Source organism: Castor canadensis, chromosome 10 (assembly GCF_047511655.1).
Source record: "Castor canadensis chromosome 10, mCasCan1.hap1v2, whole genome shotgun sequence".
Taxonomy (NCBI): Eukaryota; Metazoa; Chordata; class Mammalia; order Rodentia; family Castoridae; genus Castor; species Castor canadensis.
Genome location: NC_133395.1, coordinates 126,400,043 through 126,427,963, shown reverse-complemented (window position 1 = coordinate 126,427,963; position 27,921 = coordinate 126,400,043). Strand labels below are relative to the sequence as shown.

The following is a 27,921-nucleotide window of genomic DNA, read 5'->3' as shown; positions in this document are numbered from 1 at the left end:
TTAAACAGAGAATTAGCTCTTTTTACTCACCCACCTCCAATTTTTACTTATAATTAACTTAGGAAATCTCCCATGATTTATCTTTATCACACATTTGGGATTTGGGAGAAGGGATGTGGAGTTTTTTGGGGCTCTGGTTACTGGGGCCTGAAACAGACAACTGTTCTGCTGGTAAGCATTCTTCCTTTTGAATCTTCAACTGGTATATATCCAAGGCTGTTTTGTGGTAGGAGCAATGTTCTATACATTTATCAAAATATACGGATAATGTGGAATGGTTTTATGAAAAAGCTAGATAAATGTAGTATAAGGGAGCTTAATTTATTTTGTCAAAATGAATGCTTTCAAAACATTGGATTTAAAAGAGATTAATAAGACAAAAGCTTTGGAGTGGAAGGCAGTTACTTTTAACGCTATATTTTTTATCTTCTGATAATGCCCCACTTCTTCTACTTTTCTGAAATGTCAGAACTGGTTTAATTAGGAAAGAGAGTTACTGTTTGGGCCACAGATGGCTCTCACGTTTATGGACTGTGCGATGAGACATAGGGTCTCTCTTTACAATGTGCCTTCATTAGTTTGTCTTTTTTTTTTTTAAATTGGGCGTGTTTTCCTTGCCACTTAAAGCTGTTTTCTGAGTGTTTGGCAGTGGCTGTCAGGTGAGTGACTGAGCATCGGGAGAATGTGTACATTGCTTATGTTGGTTTATTCATGAAGCTTTAATACAGTACCTTTGTGCTTGCCCTGGCCTAGATGCTTGGGGAATAGGATGGCAACGAAGGTCAGGATTTACTTTTAAGGAACCCACAGTTCACTAGAAGGAACGCAGACTTCCACAGCAGGGCAGGGATGGGCTCCATAAGGGCACTGTGTCTTAATAGGAAGAAGATACAAGGTTAGAGGTAATGAGGCAGTACAGAGCACATGGGAATGAACAGGGCATACTTGAGAAGGTGCCTGATCTTACTCAGAAATGGCAGTATTACTTAGAACCCTTGGTGTTAGGGATTTAATTGCGTCTGGACATTTGCATTTTAGGAGAGTGGGTGCAGCAGAGTGTGCCAATAGGAAAGGCCATGAACTGCTGTGACAAGGTTCTTATAAAGTACCCTAGGATTTCAGAGAAGGAAAAATGTTCCCTGGTGAGCCCCAGATTAGTCAGGGTTGATGTGTGTATGAGAGTGAGTGGCTACAGACAGGTTTTATCCTTGTGAAATTGCCCAGGTAGGTGGGGAGCGGACTATGAGAAGCCTATGGGAACTTGACATAAGCACACCGGTGTCAAATCGGCAGGCTGAGTTTGGCATGGCCCCAGCCACAGAAGGGGATGAAGGCAAAATGCAGCACAGCTGCTCTTCCTAAGTTGTTTATGTTCAGAGAAGTAGGATCCCAGGTGTCTCTTGTTACAGTGTCATGCTCTCCCCAAGAACTGTTGCTCCACCTCTTGTTTACCACTGGATATAAAAGACTTGCTGAAGGAGACGAGGTTGATTGGTTGGGGAATGGATGAATTGGTGGACTGCTTGTGAGAGTGATGCTGCTGCTGCTGCTGCTGGCTGTTTGTGTGTCTGCAAGTCTAAGGACTCAGACTTTAAGAGAGAACATGAGGCAGTGCAAGTCTGAGGGCCAAGACTTTAAGAGAGATTAAGGAAAACATGGGATAGTGGGAGTCTAAGGAAAGAGACTTTCTTTTTTTTTTTTTTCATTTTTCTTTTATTATTTATATGTGCATACAAGGCTTGGTTTATTTCTCCCCCCTGCCCCCACCCCCTCCCTTACCACCCACTCCACCCCCTCCCGCTCCCCGCCTCAATACCCAGCAGAAACTATTTTGCCCTTATCTCTAATTTTGTTGTAGAGAGAGTATAAGCAATAATAGGAAGGAACAAGGGGTTTTGCTGGTTGAGATAAGGATAGCTATACAGGGCATTGACTCACATTGATTTCCTGTGCGTGGGTGTTACCTTCTAGGTTAATTCTTTTTAATCTAACCTTTTCTCTAGTTCCTGGTCCCCTTTTCCTATTGGCCTCAGTTGCTTTAAGGTATCTGCTTTAGTTTCTCTGCATTAAGGGCAACAAATGCTAGCTAGTTTTTTAGGTGTCTTACCTATCCTCACCCCTCCCTTGTGTGCTCTCGCTTTTATCATGTGCTCATAGTCCAATCCCCTTGTTGTGTTTGCCCTTGATCTAATGTCCACATATGAGGGAGAACATACGATTTTTGGTCTTTTGAGCCAGGCTAACCTCACTCAGAATGATGTTCTCCAATTCCATCCATTTACCAGCGAATGATAACATTTCGTTCTTCTTCATGGCTGCATAAAATTCCATTGTGTATAGATACCACATTTTCTTAATCCATTCGTCAGTGCTGGGGCATCTTGGCTGTTTCCATAACTTGGCTATTGTGAATAGTGCCGCAATAAACATGGATGTGCAGGTGCCTCTGGAGTAACAGTCTTTTGGGTATATCCCCAAGAGTGGTATTGCTGGATCAAATGGTAGATCGATGTCCAGCTTTTTAAGTAGCCTCCAAATTTTTTTCCAGAGTGGTTGTACTAGTCTACATTCCCACCAACAGTGTAAGAGGGTTCCTTTTTCCCCGCATCCTCGCCAACACCTGTTGTTGGTGGTGTTGCTGATGATGGCTATTCTAACAGGGGTGAGGTGGAATCTTAGTGTGGTTTTAATTTGCATTTCCTTTATTGCTAGAGATGGTGAGCATTTTTTCATGTGTTTTCTGGCCATTTGAATTTCTTCTTTTGAGAAAGTTCTGTTTAGTTCACCTGCCCATTTCTTTATTGGTTCATTAGTTTTGGGAGAATTTAGTTTTTTAAGTTCCCTGTATATTCTGGTTATCAGTCCTTTGTCTGATGTATAGTTGGCAAATATTTTCTCCCACTCTGTGGGTGTTCTCTTCAGTTTAGAGACCATTTCTTTTGATGAACAGAAGCTTTTTAGTTTTATGAGGTCCCATTTATCTATGCTATCTCTTAGTTGCTGTGCTGCTGGGGTTTCATTGAGAAAGTTCTTACCTATACCTACTAACTCCAGAGTATTTCCTACTCTTTCTTGTATCAACTTAAGAGTTTGGGGTCTGATATTAAGATCCTTGATCCATTTTGAGTTAATCTTGGTATAGGGTGATATACATGGATCTAGTTTCAGTGTTTTGCAGACTGCTAACCAGTTTTCCCAGCAGTTTTTGTTGAAGAGGCTGCTATTTCTCCATCGTATATTTTTAGCTCCTTTGTCAAAGATAAGTTGCTTATAGTTGTGTGGTTTCATATCTGGATCTTCTATTCTGTTCCACTGGTCTTCATGTCTGTTTTTGTGCCAGTACCATGCTGTTTTTATTATTATTGTTTTGTAATATAGTTTGAAGTCAGGTATTGTGATACCTCCTGCATTGTTCTTTTGACTGAGTATTGCCTTGGCTATTCGTGGCCTCTTGTGTTTCCATATAAATTTAACAGTAGATTTTTCAATCTCTTTGATGAATGTCATTGGAATTTTGATGGGAATTGCATTAAACATGTAGATTACTTTTGGGAGTATAGACATTTTTACTATGTTGATTCTACCAATCCATGAGCATGGGAGATCTCTCCACTTTCTATAGTCTTCCTCAATCTCTTTCTTCAGAAGTGTATAGTTTTCCTTGTAGAGGTCTTTCACATCTTTTGTTAGGTTTACACCTAGGTATTTGATTTTTTTTGAGGCTACTGTAAATGGAATTGTTTTCATACATTCTTTTTCCGTTTGCTCATTGTTAGTGTATAGAAATGCTAAAGATTTTTCTATGTTGATTTTATATCCTGCTACCTTGCTATAGCTATTGATGATGTCTAGAAGCTTCTGAGTAGAGTTTTTTGGGTCTTTAAGGTATAGGATCATGTCGTCTGCAAATAGGGATATTTTGACAGTTTCTTTACCTATTTGTATTCCTTTTATTCCTTCTTCTTGCCTAATTGCTCTGGCTAGGAATTCCAGTACTATGTTGAATAGGAGTGGAGATAGTGGGCATCCTTGTCTGGTTCCTGATTTTAGAGGGAATGGTTTTAATTTTTCTCCGTTAAGTATAATGCTGGCTGTAGGTTTGTCATATATAGCTTTTATAATGTTGAGGAACTTTCCTTCTATTCCTAGTTTTCTTAGAGCTTTTATCATGAAATGATGTTGGATCTTATCAAAGGCTTTTTCTGCATCTATTGAGATGATCAAGTGGTTTTTGTCTTTGCTTCTGTTAATGTGGTTTATTACGTTTATTGATTTTCATATGTTGAACCACCCCTGCATCCCTGGGATGAAGCCTACCTGGTCGTGGTGAATAATCTTTTTGATGTGTTGCTGAATTCGGTTTGCCATTATTTTGTTGAGGATTTTTGCATCAATGTTCATTAAGGAGATTGGCCTATAGTTCTCCTTTTTGGAGGTGTCTTTGCTTGGTTTTGGGATAAGTGTAATAGTGGCTTCATAAAATGTGTTTGGCAGTTTTCCTTCCCTTTCTATTTCATGGAACAGTTTAAGGAGGGTTGGTATCAGTTCTTCTTTAAAGGTCTGATAGAATTCAGCAGAGAATCCATCAGGTCCTGGACTTTTCTTTTTGGGGAGACTCTTGATTGCTGCTTCAATTTCATTTTGTGTTATAGGTCTATTCAGGTGATTAATTTCCTCTTGGTTCAGTTTTGGATGATCATATGTATCTAGAAATCTGTCCATTTCTTTTAGATTTTCAAATTTATTTGAATATAGGTTCTCAAAGTAGTCTCTGATGATTTCCTGGACTTCCATGGTGTTGTTGTTATCTCCCCTTTTGCATTCCTGATTCTACTAATTTGGGTTTTTTCTCTCCTCATTTTAGTCAGGTTTGCCAGGGGTCTATCGATCTTGTTTATTTTTTCAAAGAACCAACTTTTTGTTTCATTAATTCTTTGTATGGTTTTTTTGGTTTCTATTTCGTTGATTTCAGCTCTTATTTTTATTATTTCTCTCCTTCTATTTGTTTTGGGATTTGCTTGTTCTTGTTTTTCTAGGAGTTTGAGATGTATCATTAGGTCATTGATTTGGGATCTTTCAATCTTTTTAATATATGCACTCATGGCTATAAACTTTCCTCTCAAGACTGCCTTAGCTGTGTCCCATAGGTTCTGGTAGGTTGTGTTTTCATTTTCATTGACTTCTAGGAACTTTTTAATTTCCTCTTTTATTGCATCGATGATCCATTCTTCATTAAGTAATGAGTTATTTAGTTTCCAGCTGTTTGCATGTTTTTTGTCTTTACTTTTGTTGTTGAGTTCTACTTTTACTGCATTGTGGTCAGATAGTATGCATGGTATTATTTCTATTTTCTTATATTTGCTGAGGCTTGCTTTGTGCCCTAGGATATGATCTATTTTGGAGAAGGTTCCATGGGCTGCTGAGAAGAATGTATATTGTGTAGAGGTTGGATGAAATGTTCTGTAGACATCTACTAGGTCCACTTGATCTATTGCATATTTTAGATCTTGGATTTCTTTATTGAGTTTTTGTTTGGATGACCTATCTATTGATGATAATGGAGTGTTAAAGTCTCCCACAACCACTGTGTTGGCGTTTATATATGCTTTTAGGTCTTTCAGGGTATGTTTGATGAAATTGGGTGCGTTGACATTGGGTGCGTACAGATTGATGATTATTATTTCCTTTTGGTCTATTTCCCCTTTTATTAGTATGGAATGTCCTTCTTTATCTCGTTTGATCAATGTAGGTTTGAAGTCTACTTTGTCAGAGATAAGTATTGCTACTCCTGCTTGTTTTCGGGGGCCATTGGCTTGGTAAATCTTCTTCCAGCCTTTCATCCTAAGCATATGCTTATTTCTGTCGGTGAGATGAGTCTCCTGTAAGTAACAAATTGTTGGATCTTCTTTTTTAATCCATTTTGTCAAACGGTGTCTTTTGATGGGTGAATTAAGTCCATTAACATTAAGTGTTAGTACTGATAGGTATGTGGTGATTCCTGCCATTTAGTTATCTTAGTTGTTTGAAGGTTTGATTGTGTGTACCTAACTTGATGTTACTCTCTACTGTCTTGCTTTTTCTTATCCTGTGGTTTGGTGCTGCCTGCCTTTTCATGGTTAAGTTGGGTGTCACTTTCTGTGTGCAGGATCCCTTGCAGAATCTTTTGTAATGGTGGCTTTGTGGTCACATATTGTTTTAGTTTCTGCTTATCATGGAAGACTTTTATTGCTCCATCTATTTTGAATGATAGCTTTGCTGGGTAGAGTATCCTGGGGTTAAAGTTATTTTCATTCAGTGCCTGGAAGATCTCACCCCACGCTCTTCTTGCTTTTAATGTTTCTGTTGAGAAGTCTGCTGTGATTTTGATGGGTTTACCTTTGCATGTTACTTGTTTTTTCTCTCTTGCAGCCTTCAATATTCTTTCCTTAGTTTCTGAACTTGTTGTTTTAATGATGATATGTCGTGGAGTAGTTCTATTTTGATCTGGTCTGTTTGGTGTCCTGGAGGCCTCTTGCATTTGTATGGGAATATCTTTCTCTAGATTTGGGAAATTTTCCGTTATTATTTTGTTGAATATATTACGCATTCCCTTCGCTTGCACCTCTTCTCCTTCTTCAATGCCCATGATTCTCAAGTTTGGTCTTTTGATGGAGTCGGTGAGTTCTTGCATTTTCTTTTCACAGGTCTTGAGTTGTTTAATTAGTAGTTCTTCAGTTTTTCCTTTAATTACCATTTCATCTTCAAGTTCTGAGATTCTGTCTTCTGTTTGTTCTATTCTGCTGGATTGGCCTTCCGTTTTGTTTTGCAGTTCTGTTTCGTTCTTTTTTCTGAGGTTTTCCATATCCTGGCTGTTTTCTTCTTTATTGTTGTCTATTTTTGTCCTGAGTTCATTTATCCATTTATTCATTGTGTTCTCTCTTTCATTTTGGTGTTTATACAGTGCTTCTATGGTTTCCTTTGTTTCTTCTTTTGCTTTTTCAAATTCTCTATTTTTATTGTCTTGGAATTTCTTGAGTGTCTCCTGTACATTTTGGTTGACCCTATCCAGTATCATCTCTATAAAATTCTCATTGAGTACTTGTAGTATGTCTTCTTTTAAATTATTCTTGTAGGCTTCATTGGGTCCTTTGGCATAGTTTATCTTCATTTTGTTGGAGTCTGGCTCTGAGTGTCTGTTCTCTTCATTCCCCTCTGGTTCCTGTACTAATTTTTTGCTGTGGGGAAACTGGTTTCCTTGTTTTTTCTGTCTTCCCGTCATTGTCCTTGGTGTTGTTACTGTCCCTGTACTGTGTGTAATTAAGTATTTTCTAGCTTGTAATAATAACAATGGTAATATTTAGAATGGAAGAGTGAGCTGAGATGGAAAGCAAGAAGTTAAAGAAAAGGGGGAAACAAATATACAGACAAGAGGGAGAAAGCCGAACAAGGTATCAGACAAGAGAGTTTCAAAGGTATAAACAGGGAGTGTTAGTGTACTAATCGACAGTAAGCTGAACAGACAATAGAGTGACAGAGAAAGGATTGAAAATCAAAGATAAAAAAATAAAAAATAAGTATATGAAAGTAATATCTATTTATAAAAATGAATTAAAATAAAATGGAAAATTGAAAATTAAAAAAAACAAAAAAAACCAAAAAACCAAAAAACTTCCAAGTTTATATGCAATGCAATTTCAGTCTTAATAATTTGGATGTCCGTCTCAATCTCCAGTCCTGGAGTTGGTGCCTCAGATGTTGTTCTGTAGTTGTCTCATCAAAGGGGATGCATAAAGTAGAACAAAACTACACTCACACACACACAGAAGAAAAAAAAAAAAAAGCCCCACCAAGTGTCCCCAGTTCAAATGCAATACAGTTTCAGTAAGTTTTTCGGCTTGCAGGTGTAATTCGGTTGTTCTCTCATCAAAGGTAGGGAGAAAAAGAAAAAAAAAAGCGTCTGGAGGCAGTTCTGAGAGTGGTATCTGCAACTGTGGCTTGCCTGCCTGCTTTTCTCAGCCTGTAGCTGGCGGCGTTATTTATGCAGATCTCTGGGGTGAGCTTAGCACTCACCTGGTCCCACAGGCTTTGTTTGCTCAGAGTTCTCCTGTGCGGGGGAGGGGGGCCTCTGCTACAGGCTTTTCCCTTTCCAAGCACTGGGAAAGGCGACACTGCCCCGCGTTGTCAGGCCTGCGTGTTTATTTACAGTTCACGTGGGAAGTGGGTCTTCCCTCCTCTCACAAGCGTCCCTGCTCCTGGTTGCTGGCGCGCCCCGCTCCCGCCAGAGCCTCTCCGGCCCGCCCGGCTCGTTTATTTACAGTCCCGGGAAGGATTCCCTTCCCCAATCTTCAGCGCTCAGGGCGCCCCACCCTCTTTCCAGCGTGTCTTAACTGTTCTTATTGCTTAGTACTCAGTTTCTCTTTTTTTCCCGGGTGGAGGTTAGTCTGTCCAGGGGGCTATGCTGCTCTGGCCCAGGCTTGTCTGTGGGGGAACCGCGGTACCGCGAAGCTCACCTGGTCCGCGTCTTCCCAAGCCGTATGGGCGCCGGCCACTGGCGGCCCGGGGGCCTCCTCGGTTCTCCGTTTAACGTGAAGTGGAGATTCTCTGCGCCGGATCTCCCATTTTCTCTTCTTCCTGAATTCCCAGCACATCCACTTTACCCATCTTGGCCTGTATCCAAATCATCTCTTAAGCCCCAATGAAGACCTCAATCAAGGGGCTTTCTTTTATCTTCTCCAATAGCAGGCATGTCCCTCTTGCTTCCAGGCAGAATCTGTTCTGCCCTTATCTCAATTGTAATCGCGGTCAAGTCGAGTTCTGGAACCTTCCCAGGTTAAAAGCTTTGTCTTGCAGCCATAACTCGGATTGCAGGAACTGGAAAGAGACTTTAAAGAACAGAAAAGAAGAAAAGACTTTAGAAGTAAGGTTTTAAAGAAGAGAGAAAAGAAGCAAAGTAAAAGAAGAGTTGTTAGAGAAAAGAAGCAATGAGGCTGTTGTATGTCTCCATCCAAACACCCCACACACCTGACCCCAACTTCATGGATGTCTGTCTTCTAGCATTTGTCCTTTCTGCAGCTCCAGTTGCCCCCAGTTAGGTCGGTAGAACAAGAGTTTGTGAGAAAGCTTGTGAGAAGGTAGAGTTGGTATTTTCTGTGGACTAGGATTCTTTTCATAAGCCAAAGCTTTGAGCAGGTCTGATAAAGTACCATAGCCTCCTATTGTCAGTGGAATGTAAGTATAAATGTTTCCCAAACTGGAGTGATTTTGTTCCTCTGGGACATCTGACATTGTCTGGAGACAGTTGGGAAAGAGTTTACTGGCATCTACTGTGTAGAGACCCAAGATGCTACTAAATATCTTATAAAACATTGGCTAAAACTTAATTCATCCCAAATATCAGTAGTGCTGAGGTTGACAAGGAGGACACACCTACATCACAAAACATTGGTGGTTTATACTTATATACCAACTCATTCAGAATGTGTGTATTTTGTGGAAATAACAATATTGTGTTATTGGTGGAATGTGCAAATACGTAAGATTTCTTCAAAAATTATTAGTACTCTACTGCTCATGTGTGTTTTAGGAGTGTCACAATGGTATGGTTTCATTTCTTTAAATAACAAGAAATCTACGTGTGTTTTTAAAGAACACACTGAGTGTATTGAAATAACAGTGTATGCACAATAACAAAAGATACATTGAAGTCTTAGAGCATTTTATAAAAGATACACTTTTGGGGGGAAAAGCCTTAACTATGGATATTAAACTAAGCCAACAAATGAGAGGCCAATTCTTGAAAAGTGAGTCCTTGCTTTGTTTTCTAATTCAAAGGTAGTCTTGGCTAAATGGCTACATAAATATATAATCTGTTTTTGGTAACTAAGTGATACATGTGTTATAAAACAGAACATCAAAAGCTAAATAGCTAATAGATCACATTTAATTTTCACCTGGAAAACAACATTATAGAATGTACTACTCACTGTCACAAAACTAGGTAGGGCTTCATTGTATTTTTTTTTCTTTCTTTTTAAATAAAACTGAAAATTCATTACAGGTTGATAGCTTAAAGATGGGAATATTATGTGTTTTCCTAAGCCAGGAAGGTGTGGGGCTTTTAAAATAATTTTATTTTAGAAATAGAAGTGACAAAGCACTTTGTCATTAAAGCATATTATGATATTTTGTAACCGGAAGGCAGTATAGGCCTCCTACTACTTATTTTCTAATGAAGATAAGGCTCAGGAATGTGTGTAGATGTTGTTAACAGTTATTTTAATAGACTCCTACTTCTGAGTCCTTTGTTTCAGCTCAAAGCTGGGCTCAGTGTGTACTTGAGGCTTCAGCTTCTCAGTGTTGAAGCAGCTCATTTTCTATGTGGTCTTAGACAATCCTTAACTCATAAAGGAATCTGAAACTGGCATTTTGGTGACAATGGTGGCTCCTTTTCTCTCTCTCTCCTTCCTGAAAGAACATTTTCTGTTAGGTGTTTCACAGAGAAATCCCATCATGGGTAAAATTGCTAGGGAATCTTACTTAATGTATTCTTCCATGAGATTTGAAAATGGCTTTTGTTTTTGCTAACAGAATGATTTTAAATTCAGAATAGATTGCTATTTTAAGGATTCTGTTACACATCTGCCTTTAGAAGAAAAGTCTTAACTGTTTTCCAGTTAAATGAAGGAAAACTGGTAAACAAGTTCATACTTGATCTTATGTTTCCTTTTATTTATTTTTAAATCCTTTCAAAGTATGTTCATGGATTGGAAGAACTGATATAGTTACACTGTTCATACTACATTGATCTATAGAGTCAATGAAATCCTCATTAAAAACCATTATATTCTTCATAGAAGTAGAAAGCATAATCCTAAAACTCACACAGAAACACAAATGGCCTCAAGATAGCCAAAGCAATCTTAAGTAAAAAGAGAAATGCTGGAGGTATCACAATACCTGATTTTAAAACATACAATGGAGCCATAGTAACCAAAACAACATGGGATTAAAATGAAAACGGACACATAGACCAGTGGAACAGAATAGAGAACTCAGCCACTGATTCTTTTTTTTATTATTCATTTATTCATATGTGTATATATACGTTGTTTGCCCCCCTCTCCTACCCTTTCCCCCTCAGTTCCAGGCAGGTCCTGTTTTGCCTTTACTAGTTTTGTTGGGAAAAAGAGAAAAGCATAATAAGGAAAACAAAGTGTTTTTGCTAGTTGAGTTAAAGATAGCTATCCAGAAATATTCCTAGCATTGCTTTTGTGTACACGTGTTATGACCCATGTTGATTCATCTCTAACTGATCTTTACCCTGGTTACTGGTCCCCTTCTCATGATAACCTCTGTCGCTTTAAGGTTTCTGTATTAGCTCCTCTGGAGTGGGGACATCAAATGCTTTCATGTTTTGGGTTTTCTACCTATTTTTATATCACCCATATGTGCTTTCCCCTTGTCATGTGGTCCCAGTCCAACCACATTGCTGTATTTGCCCTAGATCTAAAGTCTGCATATGAGGGAGAACATACAATTTTTGGTTTTCTGAGCTTGGCTGACCTCGCTCAGAATGATGTTCTCCAGTTCCATCCATTTACCTGCAAATGGTAAGATTTCATTCTTCTTCATGGCTGAGTAAAATTCCATTGTGTACAAGTACCACATTTTCTTGATCCATTCATCAATGGTGGGGCATCTTGGTTGTTTCCATAACTTGGCTATTCTGAATAGCTCAACCACTGATTCTTGATGAGGTAGAAACTGGATATCTACATTCAGAAGACTGGAACTTAACCCCTCTCACCTTATACAAAAATCAGCTCAAAGTAGATCAAAGACCTCAACAGAAGACCTGAATTTGTGAAATAACTGGAAGAAACAGGAAAATTACTTTAAGACATTCCTACAGGCAATGATATGAAAAAAAAGCTCAGTAGCCATCAAAGAAATGGAAATCAAACTATGATAAGATACCATCACATCCCAGTTAGAAAAACAGGCAAGGATATGAGAAAAAAGGAACCACTATAAACTGTTGGTGGTACTCTAAATTGGTACAGGTATTATGGAAAATAATCTGAGTTTCCTTTCAAAACTAAAAATAGGACTACCATACGATTGAGCTACCCCACTCCTGGGTATATACCCAAAGGAAATAAAATCATACGAAAGAGATACTAACATGCCCATATTTATTGTGGCACTTTTAACAATTGCTAAGACATGGGATATGCCTAGGCCTTCACCAATGGGTAAGTAAAGAAGGTGTGTGTGTACACACACGTGGAGTTTTATTCAGCCACAAAAAGAATGAAATCCTGTAATTTACAGGAAAATGGATAGAAGTGAAGATCATCATGTTATTTGAAATAACCCAGACACAGAAAGACAAGTACTACATGTTCTCTCTCATGTAGAAACTAAAAAGGAAAAAAAGTAGAAGAGAGAGTACTAGGGACTAAAAGGATGCACAGAGGTGGGTTTTGGAGCAAAGATGGAACATGGGTGGATGGACAAGATCAGTTCACAATGTATGCGTGTATTAAAATATCCCAATCAATCCATAGTATTAGTAATAAAGTATCTAGTATTGTAATTTCTTTCAATAGTTAAAAATGGGTGTATTTTTCTATACTGTATGTCTGAACACTTTTTCCTTCCTTGAAGCTCCTTTTCTATGTTTTGGTATCAGAAGTACCTTGTGTCCCCATGGGTCCAGTAACTGCTAGTATTTCTCTGAAGAGCTTTGATTCCCTTATTTCTCACTTTACTTACCCCTCAGTTGGCCTTCTCTTTTAGAGTTCTCTCTGTCTTGAATTCTGCTAACTTCTCTAGGCACATGAGCTTCCCTATCTTATTGTACTACCTGGCGCAGACACCTTTTATGGCTTAAAGAATCCAGTCTAGTCTCAAATTGACCTTGAGAACTCCTAAAGGTTTCTTCCCTTTCACTCCCCACTACTGGGTGTCCATTACCTCCATGATGATGTCTCACCTCTACCACATGTGTCTAGGTAGACCACTCAATGTCCCTCCTGTTTTCACTTGGCTAGACTATGAGCCACCTGTCAAAGCTTTTTTTTTTTTTTTTTTTTTTTATTTTTACATGTCAAAAGTGTTTTATTTAAAAATTTGAATGGTTAACTCATACATATGGTTGAAAAGTTATAAAAGGGTACAATGTATGCATATTTAGAGATATATTCTTTGTTTTCTACACAAATGGGAGCATAGTATATACACTGCTCTGGAATTGGCCTTTTTCAGACATCACGTATGATGTAGAAATCTCTCCCTATTCATAAATACAGGAATTTCACATTCTTTCAAACAGTGGAGTATGTAGTATATAATAGGTGGATAGTGCAGTGATCCTTTGGAGAGACAGTTAATGCCTTCATATTTTTGCTGTCATAACCAATACTGTGTGAATATACCATGCATATACCTTAACCTATATGCAAGAGAAGTTCTCTTCGTCAAATACCTAGAATTATAATTGATGAGTCAAAGGTATGTAAATTTACAATAGCTTTTGCTAAGAGGCCCTTAATAGGTCTGTTTTCTCATGCTTTTGCTGACATTTTGCATTATCAACTGTTTTGCCAGTTCAGTGCCATAATTCCTTCACCAGTCTATTAGGTAAAATGCATGTCTCCTAGTAGTTTTAATTTATACTTCCCTTATGAGTGAAATTGAGCATCTTTTTGAATGTTTTTAGAGATTCTGCATTTCTTTTTCTTTAAGTAGACTGTTTTTATTCTTTGTTTTTTGTTCTGTTGGGGATTGTTAGTCTTTCTTATTCTTAAGTGTCCTTTATATAGTAGTTAGTTCTTTGTGGTATGAGCTATAAATCAAACATTTTTCAATGTAATTTTTATTTTGGCTTGTCAAAGCTTTTTTTTGACTGTTCCAGAGTCCTGATACCTCTGCAGAGTGCCTAGTTTCCTACTACAGAGTGCAAGAAAGTTTGCTGAAGGAGTAGTTGAAGAGATAAAAAAGTATTTTAACTTTAGCTCTAACTTTGTGTAACTAAAAATAAGCTTCATTAACATTCACATAATTACTCTAGCCTTACAGATTACCATTTTTAAATTGAGAGTTGGAGCATATCCACTTGGGAGCAAACCAAGGTGTTCAGAAAAATAACTGGTCAGCACTATGAGTATATTAAGACTCTATACTGCACTTATAATCCAAAATATGAGAAGAGAGAAGCTTATCATCATGAAGTGCAAAGGAGAGGTTTATGACTCAGATTTGACTAGTAAATATTGTATATATGTATCAAATATCACATAAATATGTATGATTACATGTTAATCAAATACTACAAATGTTTAAGGAGATGACAGTATTAACTATCCTGATTTGACCATTACATACTGCACACATACATCAAATTATCTTACCATACCCCATAAACTTTTACAATTAAAATTATACTAAGTATATTATTGCACATTGTGGTATAGTATTAAGACTGCTAAATTTTACTACTTCCACTCTTAATGTACTAACTTTGGAGAAAGCCCTGTTTGTTCATTTCTGGTATCATTTGTAGGCTTTTGCTGCTTCTGAAATTCATCTGGATGATCAAGAGGAACAGTAGGGAAAAGTGCTTTTAAAGTGACAAAGCTCTATGCAAGGTGACATTGTTATGGTATTTGGTGCTAAAAAGAATATAACTTTCTCAAGGTTTCATGACCATCCACTACAGCTCAGAGGCAGTCCCTGACAAAATAAATAACCCATTTAGCAATGCACCTTTCTTGGTTTTGGCACATCCTGATTTAAATAGCAAATAATCACCCTAGATCACTCATATATTGTTGGCATTGATGGGTTTCATTGGCTTAGTGCTCAGTATTTGGCCAGGAACAGTGGGTACATGTGGGTAAGAAGAACTGTCTTCCCCTTCAGTTAATGATGAAATTGTCTTGTGCTCTCCTCCTGTCACAGAGCACTAGCCTGACCGGGGAGCATTGTGATACACTGGCTTTCTGGATTACTTTCCTTCCCTGCTTTTATACAAGGATTTGTGTCTGGTGCAAAAGAGAACTTAACTTTTAAAGGTTATCATGTGTTCTGACATTGGATTGCCTCTCTTCAACTGCTGGCTTGATTGCCTTTGAACTGTGCTGTGTGACCTTGCCCGAGTCCCTTTAACACCTCTGGATTTCAAGTTTTCCTCTTTTCTGTAAAGACAAAAGTGTACCACTTTTTAACCTCAGGGTTGAAGTGAAATTTAAATTAAACAATATAGTTAAGGCAGTTATCATTGGTACCTAGTGCTCAATGAGAAAAGTAGCATTTGCAGGGGTTTGCTTGAACTTGCATTTCAGATTTGTCAGGCACTGATGGTCTTGGTCAAATCCATTGGGAGACTGAATGTCATGCTGTCTTCAGAGACCATTTAACTACTTCTTTTACAATTTGGATGCTTTTTATTTCTTTCACCTAATTGTTCTGGTTAGGACTTCCTTTACTGTGTTGAGTAGAAGTGGTGGCAGTTAAGCCATTCTTCTTTTGTTTCCTTATTAGCTTCACGAGTATGGTATCAGCTGTCGCTGGTTGGTACAAGCTTTTATTATTCCTTCTGCACCTATTTTGTTGAGAGTCAGTATGGAAGTATATTGATTTTTACCAATGCTTTTTATGCATTTATTAAAATAATCATGATTTTCATCCTTTATTCTGTATAATATTCATTGATTTGTGTATGTTGAACCATCCTTATGTCTCAGAGATGAATCTTACACCATAATCATGGTTTATGATTTTTTAAAAAGGATTTTTCTATTTATGTCTATCAGTGATATTGGCTGGAATTTTTCTTTTCTTGGAACATTCTTACCTGTCATTGGTATGAGCCTAATGCTGGCTTCATGAATTGAGTTGGGAAAAGGTCTCCCCTTTTCATTTCTGTGGAAGAGTTTGAAAACAGTTGGTATTGAATTCAGTAAAGTTGACATATACAAAATCAACATACAAAAATGAATTATGAAAAATCAGTTGCATTTTATACACTAACAATTATTAGAAAAAGAATTTTTAAAAGATCCCATTTATAGAAGTACGAAAAAGAATAAAATGGTTAAGAATAAATTTTACCAAGGAGGTAAGAAGTATGTATACTGAAAATTATAAGATTGCTGAGAGAATGAAAAAAGATATAAATGGCAAGATATTTGTGTTACAGAAGAATCAATACTATCAAACTATCCATATTTTTCAATGTGATCTACAGACTCAGGCAGTCTCTACCAAAATTCCAATGGCATTTTCCACAAAAATAGAAAAAAACCCTTAAATTTTGTATGGAACCACAAAGGATCCAAATAGATAAAACAATTTTGAGCAAGAAAAACAAAGCTTGATTAGTCACATTTCCCAACCAATCTACAGTACAAAGCTATAGTAATCCAAGTGGTATGGGTCTGGCATAAAAAGAGACACAATAGAACAGAATAGAGCATCCAGAAATTAACACATGCATATGTGGTTAAGGCACCAGATATACACAATGGGGAAAGGAGGGTTCTTCAATAAAAGGTGCTGGAAAAAATGGATAGCCATCTACAAAAGAATGAAATTGGATTTTTGTTTTATACTGTGTACAAACAATAACTCAAAATGGATCAAAGGCTTAAATGTGTGACCTAACGAAAACTTTTAAAAGAAAATATAGTGGCAAAGTTCCTTTACATTGGTGTTAGCGATCTTTTTTTCTTTTTAAATAGGAGTCCTAAAGCACAGGCAACAAAAGCAAAAAGTGAAAGTGTAGCAAGCTAAAAGGTTTCTGTAAAGAAAACAATCAACAAAATGAAGAGGCAGCCTACAGGATGGGAGAAAATATTTGCAAACTGTATTTCTGTGAGGGGTTCATATCCAAAATATACAAGGATCTCAAAAAAAAAAAACTTAACAGCAAAAATGAAAAATCTAATTAAAAATAGGCAAAGGACCTGAATAGATATTTTCCCCCCAAAAAACATGCAGATGTCCAACAGGCATGTGATATGGTGCTGGATATCACTAATCATCCTAGTAGATATTGCCTCACACTTGCTAGGGTGGCTATTCTCACACAGGTGAGAGAGAAAACAAGTATTTGTGAGAATGTGGAGGGAATGGAGTTATAAGTTGGTATAGACCTCATGGAAAAGAGTAGAAATTTCTCAAAACATCAAACCATCATGATGCAGCAGTCCCATGTTTGGACACACATTCATAAGCTGTGAAATCATTATCTGTTTTTTTTTTTTGTTTCTTTGTTTGTGTGTGGTCCTAGGGATCTCACAGGGTCTCATACAAATGCTTGCCATTGAGTTATATCACTGTCCCTGACATCAATATTTTTAAGAGACATCTGCATTCTCATTTTCATTGCAGCGTTTTTCACACTATCTGAGAAATGGAAACAACCTCCCTGTCTGTCGAATTACGAATGGACAAAGAAAAAGTGGTACATATACACATTGGAACATTGAAAGAACATTGGAACATTAGAACATAAGAAAGGAATGCTGCCATTTGCAGCATTATGCTAAGTAGAACAAGCCAGGAACGGAAAGATAAATATGAAATGATTTCATACATACAGAGAGTCTAAAGACTTCTTAGAGGTAGAGAGTAGAATTATGGTTTCCAGGGACTGTGGAGTAGGATGACAAACAAGATGTTAGTCAAAAGGTATAAAACTTTAGTTGTAAGGGGAAGAAGTTCTGGAGAGCTAATGGGATGATAATGGATGAATTAATTTATTTCATTCTGGTGATTGTCACACAGTGTGTATGGATATCAAATCATCATGTTGTAACTGACTGTACACAACTTTACAAGTCACTATTTTCAAATTAAAAGAAAAACCCACTGGGGGCTGATTTCTATGTAAGTAAGTGTTACTGTTTCAAGAAAAATCAGGACAAATCCCTCTTGCCTTACTACTACCCTAGCCTCAGAGCTGTGTTATACCAGCCCATGGGCTATGTTTAAAACTCAACCACAGTCCTTTTCACCTCTGTGGGAATCACCAGGCAAGACAATGGTTTCCTCTGCTTCTCTCCTATCCATATGAAAGCCCAGATGCCTGGGGTGCTATATTCTGCTTTATGGGCTTAAACATCTGTTATTTTGTTGATTGGATGCTAGGGAGATGTGAGTTTACAGGTAAGCCAAGCAGTCTAGAATATTCACATATGAGGAATATGAAGTAAGGCCAGGCCCTCCCACCATCATTGGCTCATACTAGTTGACTTGCACTGTTTGTTCATCACTCATTGGAATGGTCGGGAGAGATGAGCACCACATATGATGGGAATTTTTACTGATATTTACTTTGCTACTAACAAAGAGGATCCAACTTAACATTGTGTTTTCAGTACCCACCATTGTAACCTGTAACTAAAGTTGAGAACATAGTGACTGGCCCAAAGTTGGCAGTTTCTCACATGGATTCATGTTATCCTTGTCACATCCTGGGGTGAGGATCTATTTTTATCCATTTCTTAAATGATGGAAACTGAGGCTAAGAAAAGTTAACTAGGCTAAGGTTGTTTTTAAATATCTGTAAATTAGCACAGATAGATTCAAATACAGGCAGATTTGTCACAAAGCCTTAGTTCTCACCAACTATATTACAATCAGGTAGCCAACTGCAAAAAAGAAATGTTTTCTAGAGTATGTGGCTGATTGAATGTTTTATATTTACTTACCATGAAATAATTCTTAGCAGCCATATTTTTTTTGGTTTATTTATTCATTTATTCTATGTGGATACATTGTTTGGGTCATTTGTCCCCCTTACCCCCTGTTCCCTCCCTCTCCCCCACCCCCTCGCTTCCAGGCAGAACCTGTTCTGCCCTCTTCTCCAATTTTGTTGAAGAGAAGACAAAAGCAATAATAAGAAAGACATAGTGTTTTTGCTAGTTGAGATAAGGATAGTTATACAGAGATTCCTAGTGTTGCTTCCATGCATATCTGTATACAACCTGAATTGATTCATGTCTACCAGACCTCTTCACTACTTCCTGGTCACCTTCCCATAGTGACCTCTGTCATTTTAAGGTTATTGTATTAGCTCCTCTACAGTGGGCACACTTTCAAATTTTGGGTTTCCTACCTTTCCTTTTTCCTCCTGTATGTGTTCTCCCCTTAGCGTGTGACCCATGTCCAATAATATTACTGCATTTGTTTTAGGTCCAAAGTCTGCATGTGAGGGAGAACATAAGATTTTTGGCTTTCTGAGCCTGGCTAACTTCACTTAAGATGATGTTCTCCAGTTCTATCCATTTACTTGCGAATGACAAAATTCCATTGTTCTTTGTGGCTGAGTAAAATTCCATTGTGTATAAATACTACATTTTCTTAATCCATTCTTCAGTAGTAGGGCATCTTGGCTGTTTCCATAACTTGGCTATTGTGAATAGTGCTAGCAGCCATCTTGGAGTTTGTACTAATCCATGTTGAACTTTGTTTTATCCTTTGGTGGAGGAATAAACAATGTCACAAATACAATTTGGTCTTTCTTTTCCAGCTTCTGTCGTGATTCAGAAATGGTGGTGTCACATGAATCCTTGCTTGGAAGGAGAGGATTGTAGAGTGCTTCCTGATTACTCAGGTTGGTCCTGTAGCAGTGGCAATAAAGTCAAAACCACAAAGGCAAGTATAGACCAAATGGAACTCTAATTTACAACTGCACTACATTGCTCGCTTGGGGGGTTTTCTGTCTTGATTTTATTTTGCCATCCAGAGAACAACATTATTTTATGTTGATAAACCTGTTCAGGAAATGCTAGCCTGTGGTTTTAGCCTTTCAAGAAAGTCCATTTCCCTGTGTCACCCTGTGTGTCAGGTTTATAGAGCAGTGATTTGGTGAGTGAACTCTTATTTTGGGCAGGGGCACTAAATTCATTTCTGCTCCTTCATGAGCCCAATTCAAAGGAAAAGTTTCAGGGTTGACAGAGCAGTGTATCAAAACACCATGGCAAGAATCTACATACACATGATTTACTCAAGCAGAAATACCTGCTGCCTTAACCAAGATTTAGTGGTTGAAGACTCTTGTTCAAGTTTTACATGTCATCAGTTTCCTTCCCCATACTCCTCTTTCTTGTTCTCCCTGGGTTTGAAGGGGATCACTGGCTGCTCAGTTCTGCAGCTAGAAAGCAACTTCTTCATTACCTCCCCATATCCACTTGATAACTTTGTTCTTGGGATTTTTTTTTTATTACCAAATCCTTCTGTGACTCTGCATCCCCATACATGCATTCCAGTCCAGACTCTATCTGATTGCAATAACAATCTTTGTGAAATATCTCTTGTAAGCCAATCCACCCTAAAAGTCTTTTTTCAGTGGGTTCCTTTGGCTCTCTGGACCGTCATAGATAATCTGGCAAGCCACCTGCTCTTCATTCTTTCTCCTCCAAACCTCCTGGCCGTCCATTAGTCTCTCTGACCATAGTGCCTTTGCAATGGATGTTACCTCCACAAAATGTGCTTCCCTTCCTTCTTTTTAAGTTATCCATGATTTCTTCAGGGAATTCTTTCCTGAACATTTACAATGGATGCATTTTATGTGAATGGCTATGTTTATTTGCTTATTACCCACAGCTGTACAGTGAGGAAACTATGAAGTCAGGCCCCATGCTTGTTTTTGCTTTTCTTGGTAGTCCTACTGCCCACTGAATGCCTGAGTAACTAATACTTAAATGAAAGTTAATGACAGAGCTCATTCTGAGATGATTGAAATAGGGCAGACTGGAATGGAGTAACTCTTTGGTTCAGGATGCTTTCTGAGCTTTGGCCCTTGATGGAGTATAATATACAGTGATCAGCTTCTTGCCTGTCTTTGTTTTGCCCTTTTTGATTATTTCCAAATGCTACACATGAAAAGTTCTCATTCACTGAGGTCAAATGCAGGCCAGTTAGAACCAAACCTAAAGTGGGTATATAATATTTATGTAAATATAATGCTACTAGTATAATAAAAGATTAAAACCAAAATGAAAAATATAAAATAAAATTTTATACCCCAATCAACAGCATAGGAGGTCACTTGATTAGTTCCCTATTGTGTAGTTAAAATCATAATGTTAAAATCAAGACTATTTAACACTATGATTATCGATGAACTTGTCCTTATTAGTGACATTGTGATGTCTATGACAATGACCTAATACACAACCCTTCATGTCCTTAGGATCTACTTCGGTTCAAGTACTCACAAATCAAAAATATTCATGTAAATAAATGCATCTGTACTGAACTTGTACAGAATTTGTTGCTAGTACTCCTTAAATAATGCAGCATTTATATTACATTTGGAATAAGTAATGAAGAATAAATTAGACAGGAAGGTGTATGTTGATTACATGCAAATACTATGCTATTTTATAGAAGGGACTTGGGTGTCTGTGAGAGTTCTTGGAACCAGTCTTCCATGGCTACCAAGGAACAACTGTATGTTTTTACATCCAGGGCAGTGGAAGTCCATGGAGGCATTTGTTAACGTACCCAGGAGGTTAACACTCCTATTATCTCTACCGACTTCCCAACTAAGCCACTCCCAATAAGCTTCCAAGCTACGTAAACCCAGTGTACCTACTAAGCAAACCCTGCCTCCAGGCAATTTTATCTTGCATTGCGGCCCTTTCAGCCATTTTTTCTAAGTCCTTCTTAGATAAAATGATTCGAGTCTCCAGTGAGGTAGCTCTTACATTTATCTACGATAAAAATTTCTTTCATTATATTTCTTGTAGCTAAGGAATAACATTTTTGAAGATTGAATTTGTATTGATTTTTAGATATAAATGTAAAACAAACTTATGAGCAGAAGTCAACTGTATTCTAGAAAAGAATGTATCTGAGTAGTTCTCTTGGTAGAATGGCTCACTCTTTTTTTATGTGTAGTCAGACAGGACATTGGCAGGAAACAAACCTTTAGGGGCATTTTGGCTCCGTGTGTGGGAAATATAAGTTTGCTGTACCTAAATTCTCAATGGTAGTGACATTTAATTTAGTGCTTGGAAAAGTTGTAGAGCATAATAATACAGTTTTCCATGCTATCATGATACTTGGACTGCTTTTTTTCAGTTATATGCCACAGGAGAATAATCTCAAAGTCATAAAACATTGTTTCCTTTATTAATTCAAGTCAGTGTGACTTAAATTGCATAAAACATTTGTGTCTGGTAAGAACCATATACATACAGAGTAAATTCATTTGTGCAGCCCAGACTGACTTCTGTGGCATGTGTGATGTTCCAGAAGCTATGTGTTTCTCTGGAAGTCTGTGCTGATCTTATAAAACAGCAGCAGTTGTATAAAGGCAGAACAGGTCTCCTTCAAGGTATTAGCTATATAACAAAATAGTTTCTACTTTCCTTAAAGAGTTCATGCACAGAAGCATCAAAACACAGAAAGGCTAGAAAAGTCAGATCTTTGGCAGGAAGCCACCTGTGTCAGAATTTTATTTTCCATTTAAATGCAAATATGAAAAGAGGTAGCAGTCAACTTAAGGCATTAGTGGCCTAAGATGAAGGTAAGAAAAGGCACAATTCCCTAACCATTCATCTTTCCCAGGTATAAAAGATGAGCATCATGTTTATTCTACCTGTGAAGTGTTCATTGTCTCCAGGGAAGGTGCAGCCACTACTTTCCAGTGAGAAAGTCCTGCCTCAATTCTCCTTTTCCTAATTTAATTCTGAGTTTTGTTGCATTCTCTGGATTGAATACTTCTTCTCTTTTCATGTTGGCTGTCTTTTACCACCAAAGCCAAGCAGTCATTAGGACATTTTTGTTGTTTGTTAATAGAAGCAACTGTCATTGAATTCTGAGGATTTTTTGATTTTTAAAAAAAAATCCTCAGGGAGTTTTGCCCCTGAATGGACATTTTTGAGTTGTCACACACTGGGAGGGAGATGCTACTGGCATCTGAGTCAGTGCCAGGGATTTTATTAAGCACCCTATAAGTTCTGGGGACAGTCCCTTCAGCAAAGAGTTATCTGACCCCCAAATGACAGTAGGGAGTAGATTGAGAAACTGGTTTAGAGAATAGTGTATTCTTGTAGCATTTCTTTACATGTTCCTACCTGATTTTGTTCTTCAAATTTCCCATTGAGTTTGCATAATTTCCCAGTATTTCATTGGAAACACCAAGAGGGATGAGCTAAGAATGGAAGTAGCTCATACATATTTGTTAAAATCTCAGGAGACTTCAATTTTTCTGATAGACTATTATGATTATATTAACCTGAGACACACATTGGTAAGATCAGAGACAAAAATAGGGTCCTAATCACCAATAAATTGAACAGAAATTTTTAAGAAATGGAAACCGCAGTCCCCTCACCAAAAACATCTCAGGTGACCAACTCTTACTTAGTATCCTGTGCAGATGGCTCACTAATTGAGGCCTTTCTCTCTGTCTCTTAGAGTAGCACCCTGGGTCACTGTCATAATAATTTAATGGTTATCATGGCTATGGAACATGCATCATGGGGACTTGTTAAAAACATAGTCTTGGGCCCTACCTCTGGAATATTCAGTTTAATCTGGGATGAGGCTTAGAACACATGCTTTAAAATGTTGTTTTCAAGATGATTATAATAAATAGGTTATATGAGGATGGCACTAATCTAACTGAACTCCCATCTGTTGTCATCTTTAATGAGGTCATAGCCTGCCTCTTTTACCCACATTCCTCCCTGCTGAGAAACCACCAATGGGTCCTCATTGGTCACTGCTATACAGTATAATAATTTCGCATGGGTCTCCCTGTCGGTCAGCACATCAGCTACGTGCTTCCCTGTACTATATGCCCTTCTTCTAAAATTCCACTTGTTTTTCAAGGTCTAGCAGAGCTGATTCCTTCACCCTGAAGTCTTGAAATGCTCATGGTTCCCTGGGGCAGGGGAATGGAGGTTGTATTAGTAACCCCACATCCATCAAAACTTGAAAATAACAATGAATCTTCCATATAAAGGACACAGTAATTTTAAAAGAAAATAAATCTTAAAGTATCTTATCTCACTCACAGCATTGTTTTCCAAGATGAACTAGACATGAGGAATGAGGCACCTCACATAAGATACTTTTGAAAATTACAGTCCAGGTATAGATTGATACTTGGCTATAAGCACTATTAGGTTGTGTATATAGACATGATATATCCAGAAATGTAACCATAACAAAACCCAGCATGTCCCAAGTGCTAACCATGTGACAGGCACTGGACTCTGCAGGTTAACTCACATATTTCCTTCACTGTACCCAAAGGAGACAGTTACTTTTATCTATTGTTGTACAAGAAGAAAAGAAGGCAAAGAGAGACAATCTATCCCATTCCACAGCATGGTCAACTTCATTATCCAGATACTCATGATGAAGATCTTGGAGTTTCTTGGTTTTTCTTTTTCTTGCATCCTTATCCTTTTTGCTACAAGTTCTTGTGATGTGCCCTTTTATCACTTGGGTGAAAGTGATCTGTTTAAGTTGATGGTCTGGCCATGCATTCCTCTTCTCAGTCAGAGAAAGGCCAAGAGTTTCTGAAGTGGCCTGATACCCTCTTGTGTTTCCCTTTGCCTGTAACATTCTTCATCTAGAAAGACTTCCCTCACATCACTCCTTCATAGCCCTCTTCCCTCCCTGCCCAATATTTCTTTTCTTTATTACTCTAGTTTACTTTTCTCCATAGCACACATCACCTCACTTATTTATTTCTTTGTCCTACCTCTTCATGGGGGAGTAACCAAGCCCAGGTCATTGCCTATCTTTATATGGTCTCTGAGCTAAGAATGGACGTCACATTTTTAAATGGTTGGAAGAAAATCAAAAGGAGAATAGCATTTCATAATGTGAAAATTCTCTGGAGTTTTTATTTCAGTGTCCATAGATGATGTTTTATTGGAACAAAGTCATAGCCATCAGTTTACTTATTGTCTCTGGCTGCTACTGTGAGTGCTATCAAGGCAGAGTTGAGTAGATGCTTCAATGACTGTCAAGAATGTAAAGCTGAAAATATCCACTTTATTTGAAAGATTTTCCAACGCCTGCCCTAGAATGTAAACTCCATTAGGATCAGGCATGATGACTGCACTATCAAATAATACAATTTATTTTGAAAAATTGTTCCTAGTATAAGATGTGTTAAGCTTGTTTTTGTCCTCCAAGCTGGTATATTGTTTATCTAACCTGCAAACTTTTCTCAGATCATAAGTAGTGAATCTACATGTTTAAAACAAAAATTACATATTTCTATTAAATACAGCAGCCTTCTAAAATAACTTTTAAAAATAAGTTAACTTTAAACAACAAAGGGCAGGAATATAAACAAGTCTTGATAGAGGAGTGGGAGGAGGAGGATAAAGGAGGGTGAAAATGGTCGGCATATTTTCTATACATGTATGAATATGCAATATTGAAACCTGTTGAAGTCATTTTAGGAAGGGGGAAGAGGAAGAATGGAGAGATTGAAACAAACCAGGGGTACACTGTACGCACATATGGAAATATAAATGCAAAGAAGAATTTGATATGAAAAGTTGATTTGGTACAGTTGGTTACAGAGAAGGATACAAAATGATAAACTACGTATGCATAAGTGACAGGGCCTAATTGGTCCCATAGCAGGAAGGGTTATTTTTGGTGGGTATAATGTGTTTAATGATCACTTGTTTGTTTTAGGTGACACGGTAGCAGAGAGGTGTGCTTAGTCCTGGAGGGTGTCGGGAATGCAGTGCTGTCTTGTGTGGAATTCCTTCCTGGTTGGAAATTGTCTTGGATTTCAGCAAATTCACATTTGTAAAAGTGTACCATGAAAAGCGGCATTCACCTTGCCATCCTGGCCCTCTCTGCTTCATGATTTGATTACACTGGAATAAACCACTGATTGCCACACAATTGATGTCTTGTCTGGATTCCAAAGAAACAACCTCCAAGAAATCCTGGAGTACCCAATCAGAGACATCAGAATGGATCACTACTGAGAACACTTTGATCTTCAGTTTCTTTCTGCCTTTCCCAAGGAACATGGACATGTTTCAAAGAGTCCTCATTTTATTTCCTTTTTAGCTTTCCCTTTAGCTGTTGTGTTCAAGTGATTTGAAAAAAGTCTAAATAACAGAAGCTTTTGGTAAACATATTTACAGGTGTAGATTACCGAACTCCAATTAACTGGTAAAGAAAATTTATTTTATAAACCTTGAAGAAAAGAAGGACTCATTGGGGTTACTGGGTGCACATTTGTATTTTTACTTTTGATTATTTAAATTTTTATCTCTTACTTAAAAATTTAATTTCTTGGCAGAAATAAAATAGGAACATTTTAACATTAGTATACCATTTTCCTGTGTTCTAAGGAAGCATATCAATTCCAACATTTTATAACCAAAGCTCTATCATGACATATTCACTACAGAAATAAAATATGTTGAGATTTTTATAGCTTATGTATAGTCACATAGGTAAACCATTTAAAATATAAAGCAGACTCTGTTTAGATTAAGGGTGATTTCTTACATCCAGTTTATGCCAATTCTATGAATATATTTTGTTTAACTCCTACACAGGAGTCTTTAAAGGCTGAATTTTTATACTACAAATGATTTCATCTTAACTTAGTTTTTTTCCCCTACTTGTTTGTTAGTCCTCTTATTTCTTTAAGTGTAAATATAGCCTGAGTCATTTCTCCCTCTTGGATTAATGGTTTCACAGATGGTGTCATATAGAAATACAGGAAACAAAGAATGATTGGCCCAGATTTTAAATGCATTGTGGTAGCATAACTGCTGCTGTAAAGGTATGTGAAAGATTTATACATTAAACATAGTTTCTGCATTGATGATCCCTGTCGATTCACAATTATAGAGGGGGAAAATCAATACTATAATATTGTTTATAGGGATAATAATTATTTGATTTTATTCTTGCAAAGGGAATAGAAAATGGGTGATGTCCATTTGTTTGCTGAACTTTTGCTCCAATCTGATTGGCTAGATGCCTATCAAAATTGTTACTATCATATTAATAAGTAAAAAATGAATTCTGCTGATGGCATAATAGTTTTTGTAATTATTTGATGTCTTAAGACTTTGTGCTAACAAACTTGCAAAAATTTAAATGTAAATACGAAAAGTCATTTAAAAAAATAACATTCGATTTTGGGGATGTGACTATTGGCACCTACATTTGGGTCACCGCTTTCTTTCTTCTCCCAATTTATGTAGCATTGAGGAGATTTAAACAGTCTAGTGAAAGTCCACTAGGCCTAGCCACATTCATGATGTATTGTGTATTCTCTTGCTTTTGGGGTAGGACCTTCCCCTGTTAGAGAGAGAGTTAAGAGAACTTAAAGAACTATTATGGTATGTGAAACAATTTCTTAGTTTTTAGCCCACATATCTGATCTTGTATCTGAAATAAGAGCAGCAAAGACACTACTTCACCTAAAGATACATTTCCAGGGAGCAAACGACTTGTAGGGAATAAATGCTCCACTTACTGGGGAAATGGCAGGACTTGAAGCTGCCATCTCACTCATTATTGCTTCAAAGTATACTTTCTAACTAGTTCAAAAGGGACTCCTAAAATGGGGCTTTATTTGAAAAGAATTTTAATGCTATCATTTCTATTTCTTCCCTATATAAAACAAGGTAGGAGACTTTCCTGTATGTTTACAGAATTTAAAATAAAGATACCAAGATAGTTGTGATTTTATCAGTCACATCAGTATCAGGTCCATCATGGCACATGTGGCCATAGAACTCAAGACCTACAATTCTTACATCTTAACTAGTATAGACATCACCTAGGTCTTTCTAACAGAGCCAGTAACCACCTAGATTTTATAACTCTCCCTCATGTCCACAGTGCTGCTCCAAACCATATATACCTTTTCATTTGCCTGTCCTTGGAAAAGAGAAACTATTCATACATTAA

The 27,921-nt window shown here is 37.5% G+C and overlaps 1 protein-coding gene across 4 annotated transcripts in view; it reads left to right on the top strand.

The window, feature by feature from the left end:
* Tafa4 (TAFA chemokine like family member 4) overlaps window positions 1-27,042 on the top strand; it is a 180,431-nt gene extending 153,389 nt beyond the window's left edge. For all 4 annotated transcript variants that reach the window (XM_074044192.1, XM_074044190.1, XM_074044191.1 and 1 more), the window contains 2 exons: window positions 19,520-19,644; window positions 25,669-27,042. In XM_074044192.1, the coding sequence (XP_073900293.1) occupies window positions 19,520-19,644; window positions 25,669-25,680 (137 nt within the window). In that variant the 3' untranslated portion in view covers window positions 25,681-27,042. The remainder of the gene's footprint in view (window positions 1-19,519; window positions 19,645-25,668) is intronic.
* The last annotated feature ends 879 nt before the right edge of the window (window positions 27,043-27,921 follow it).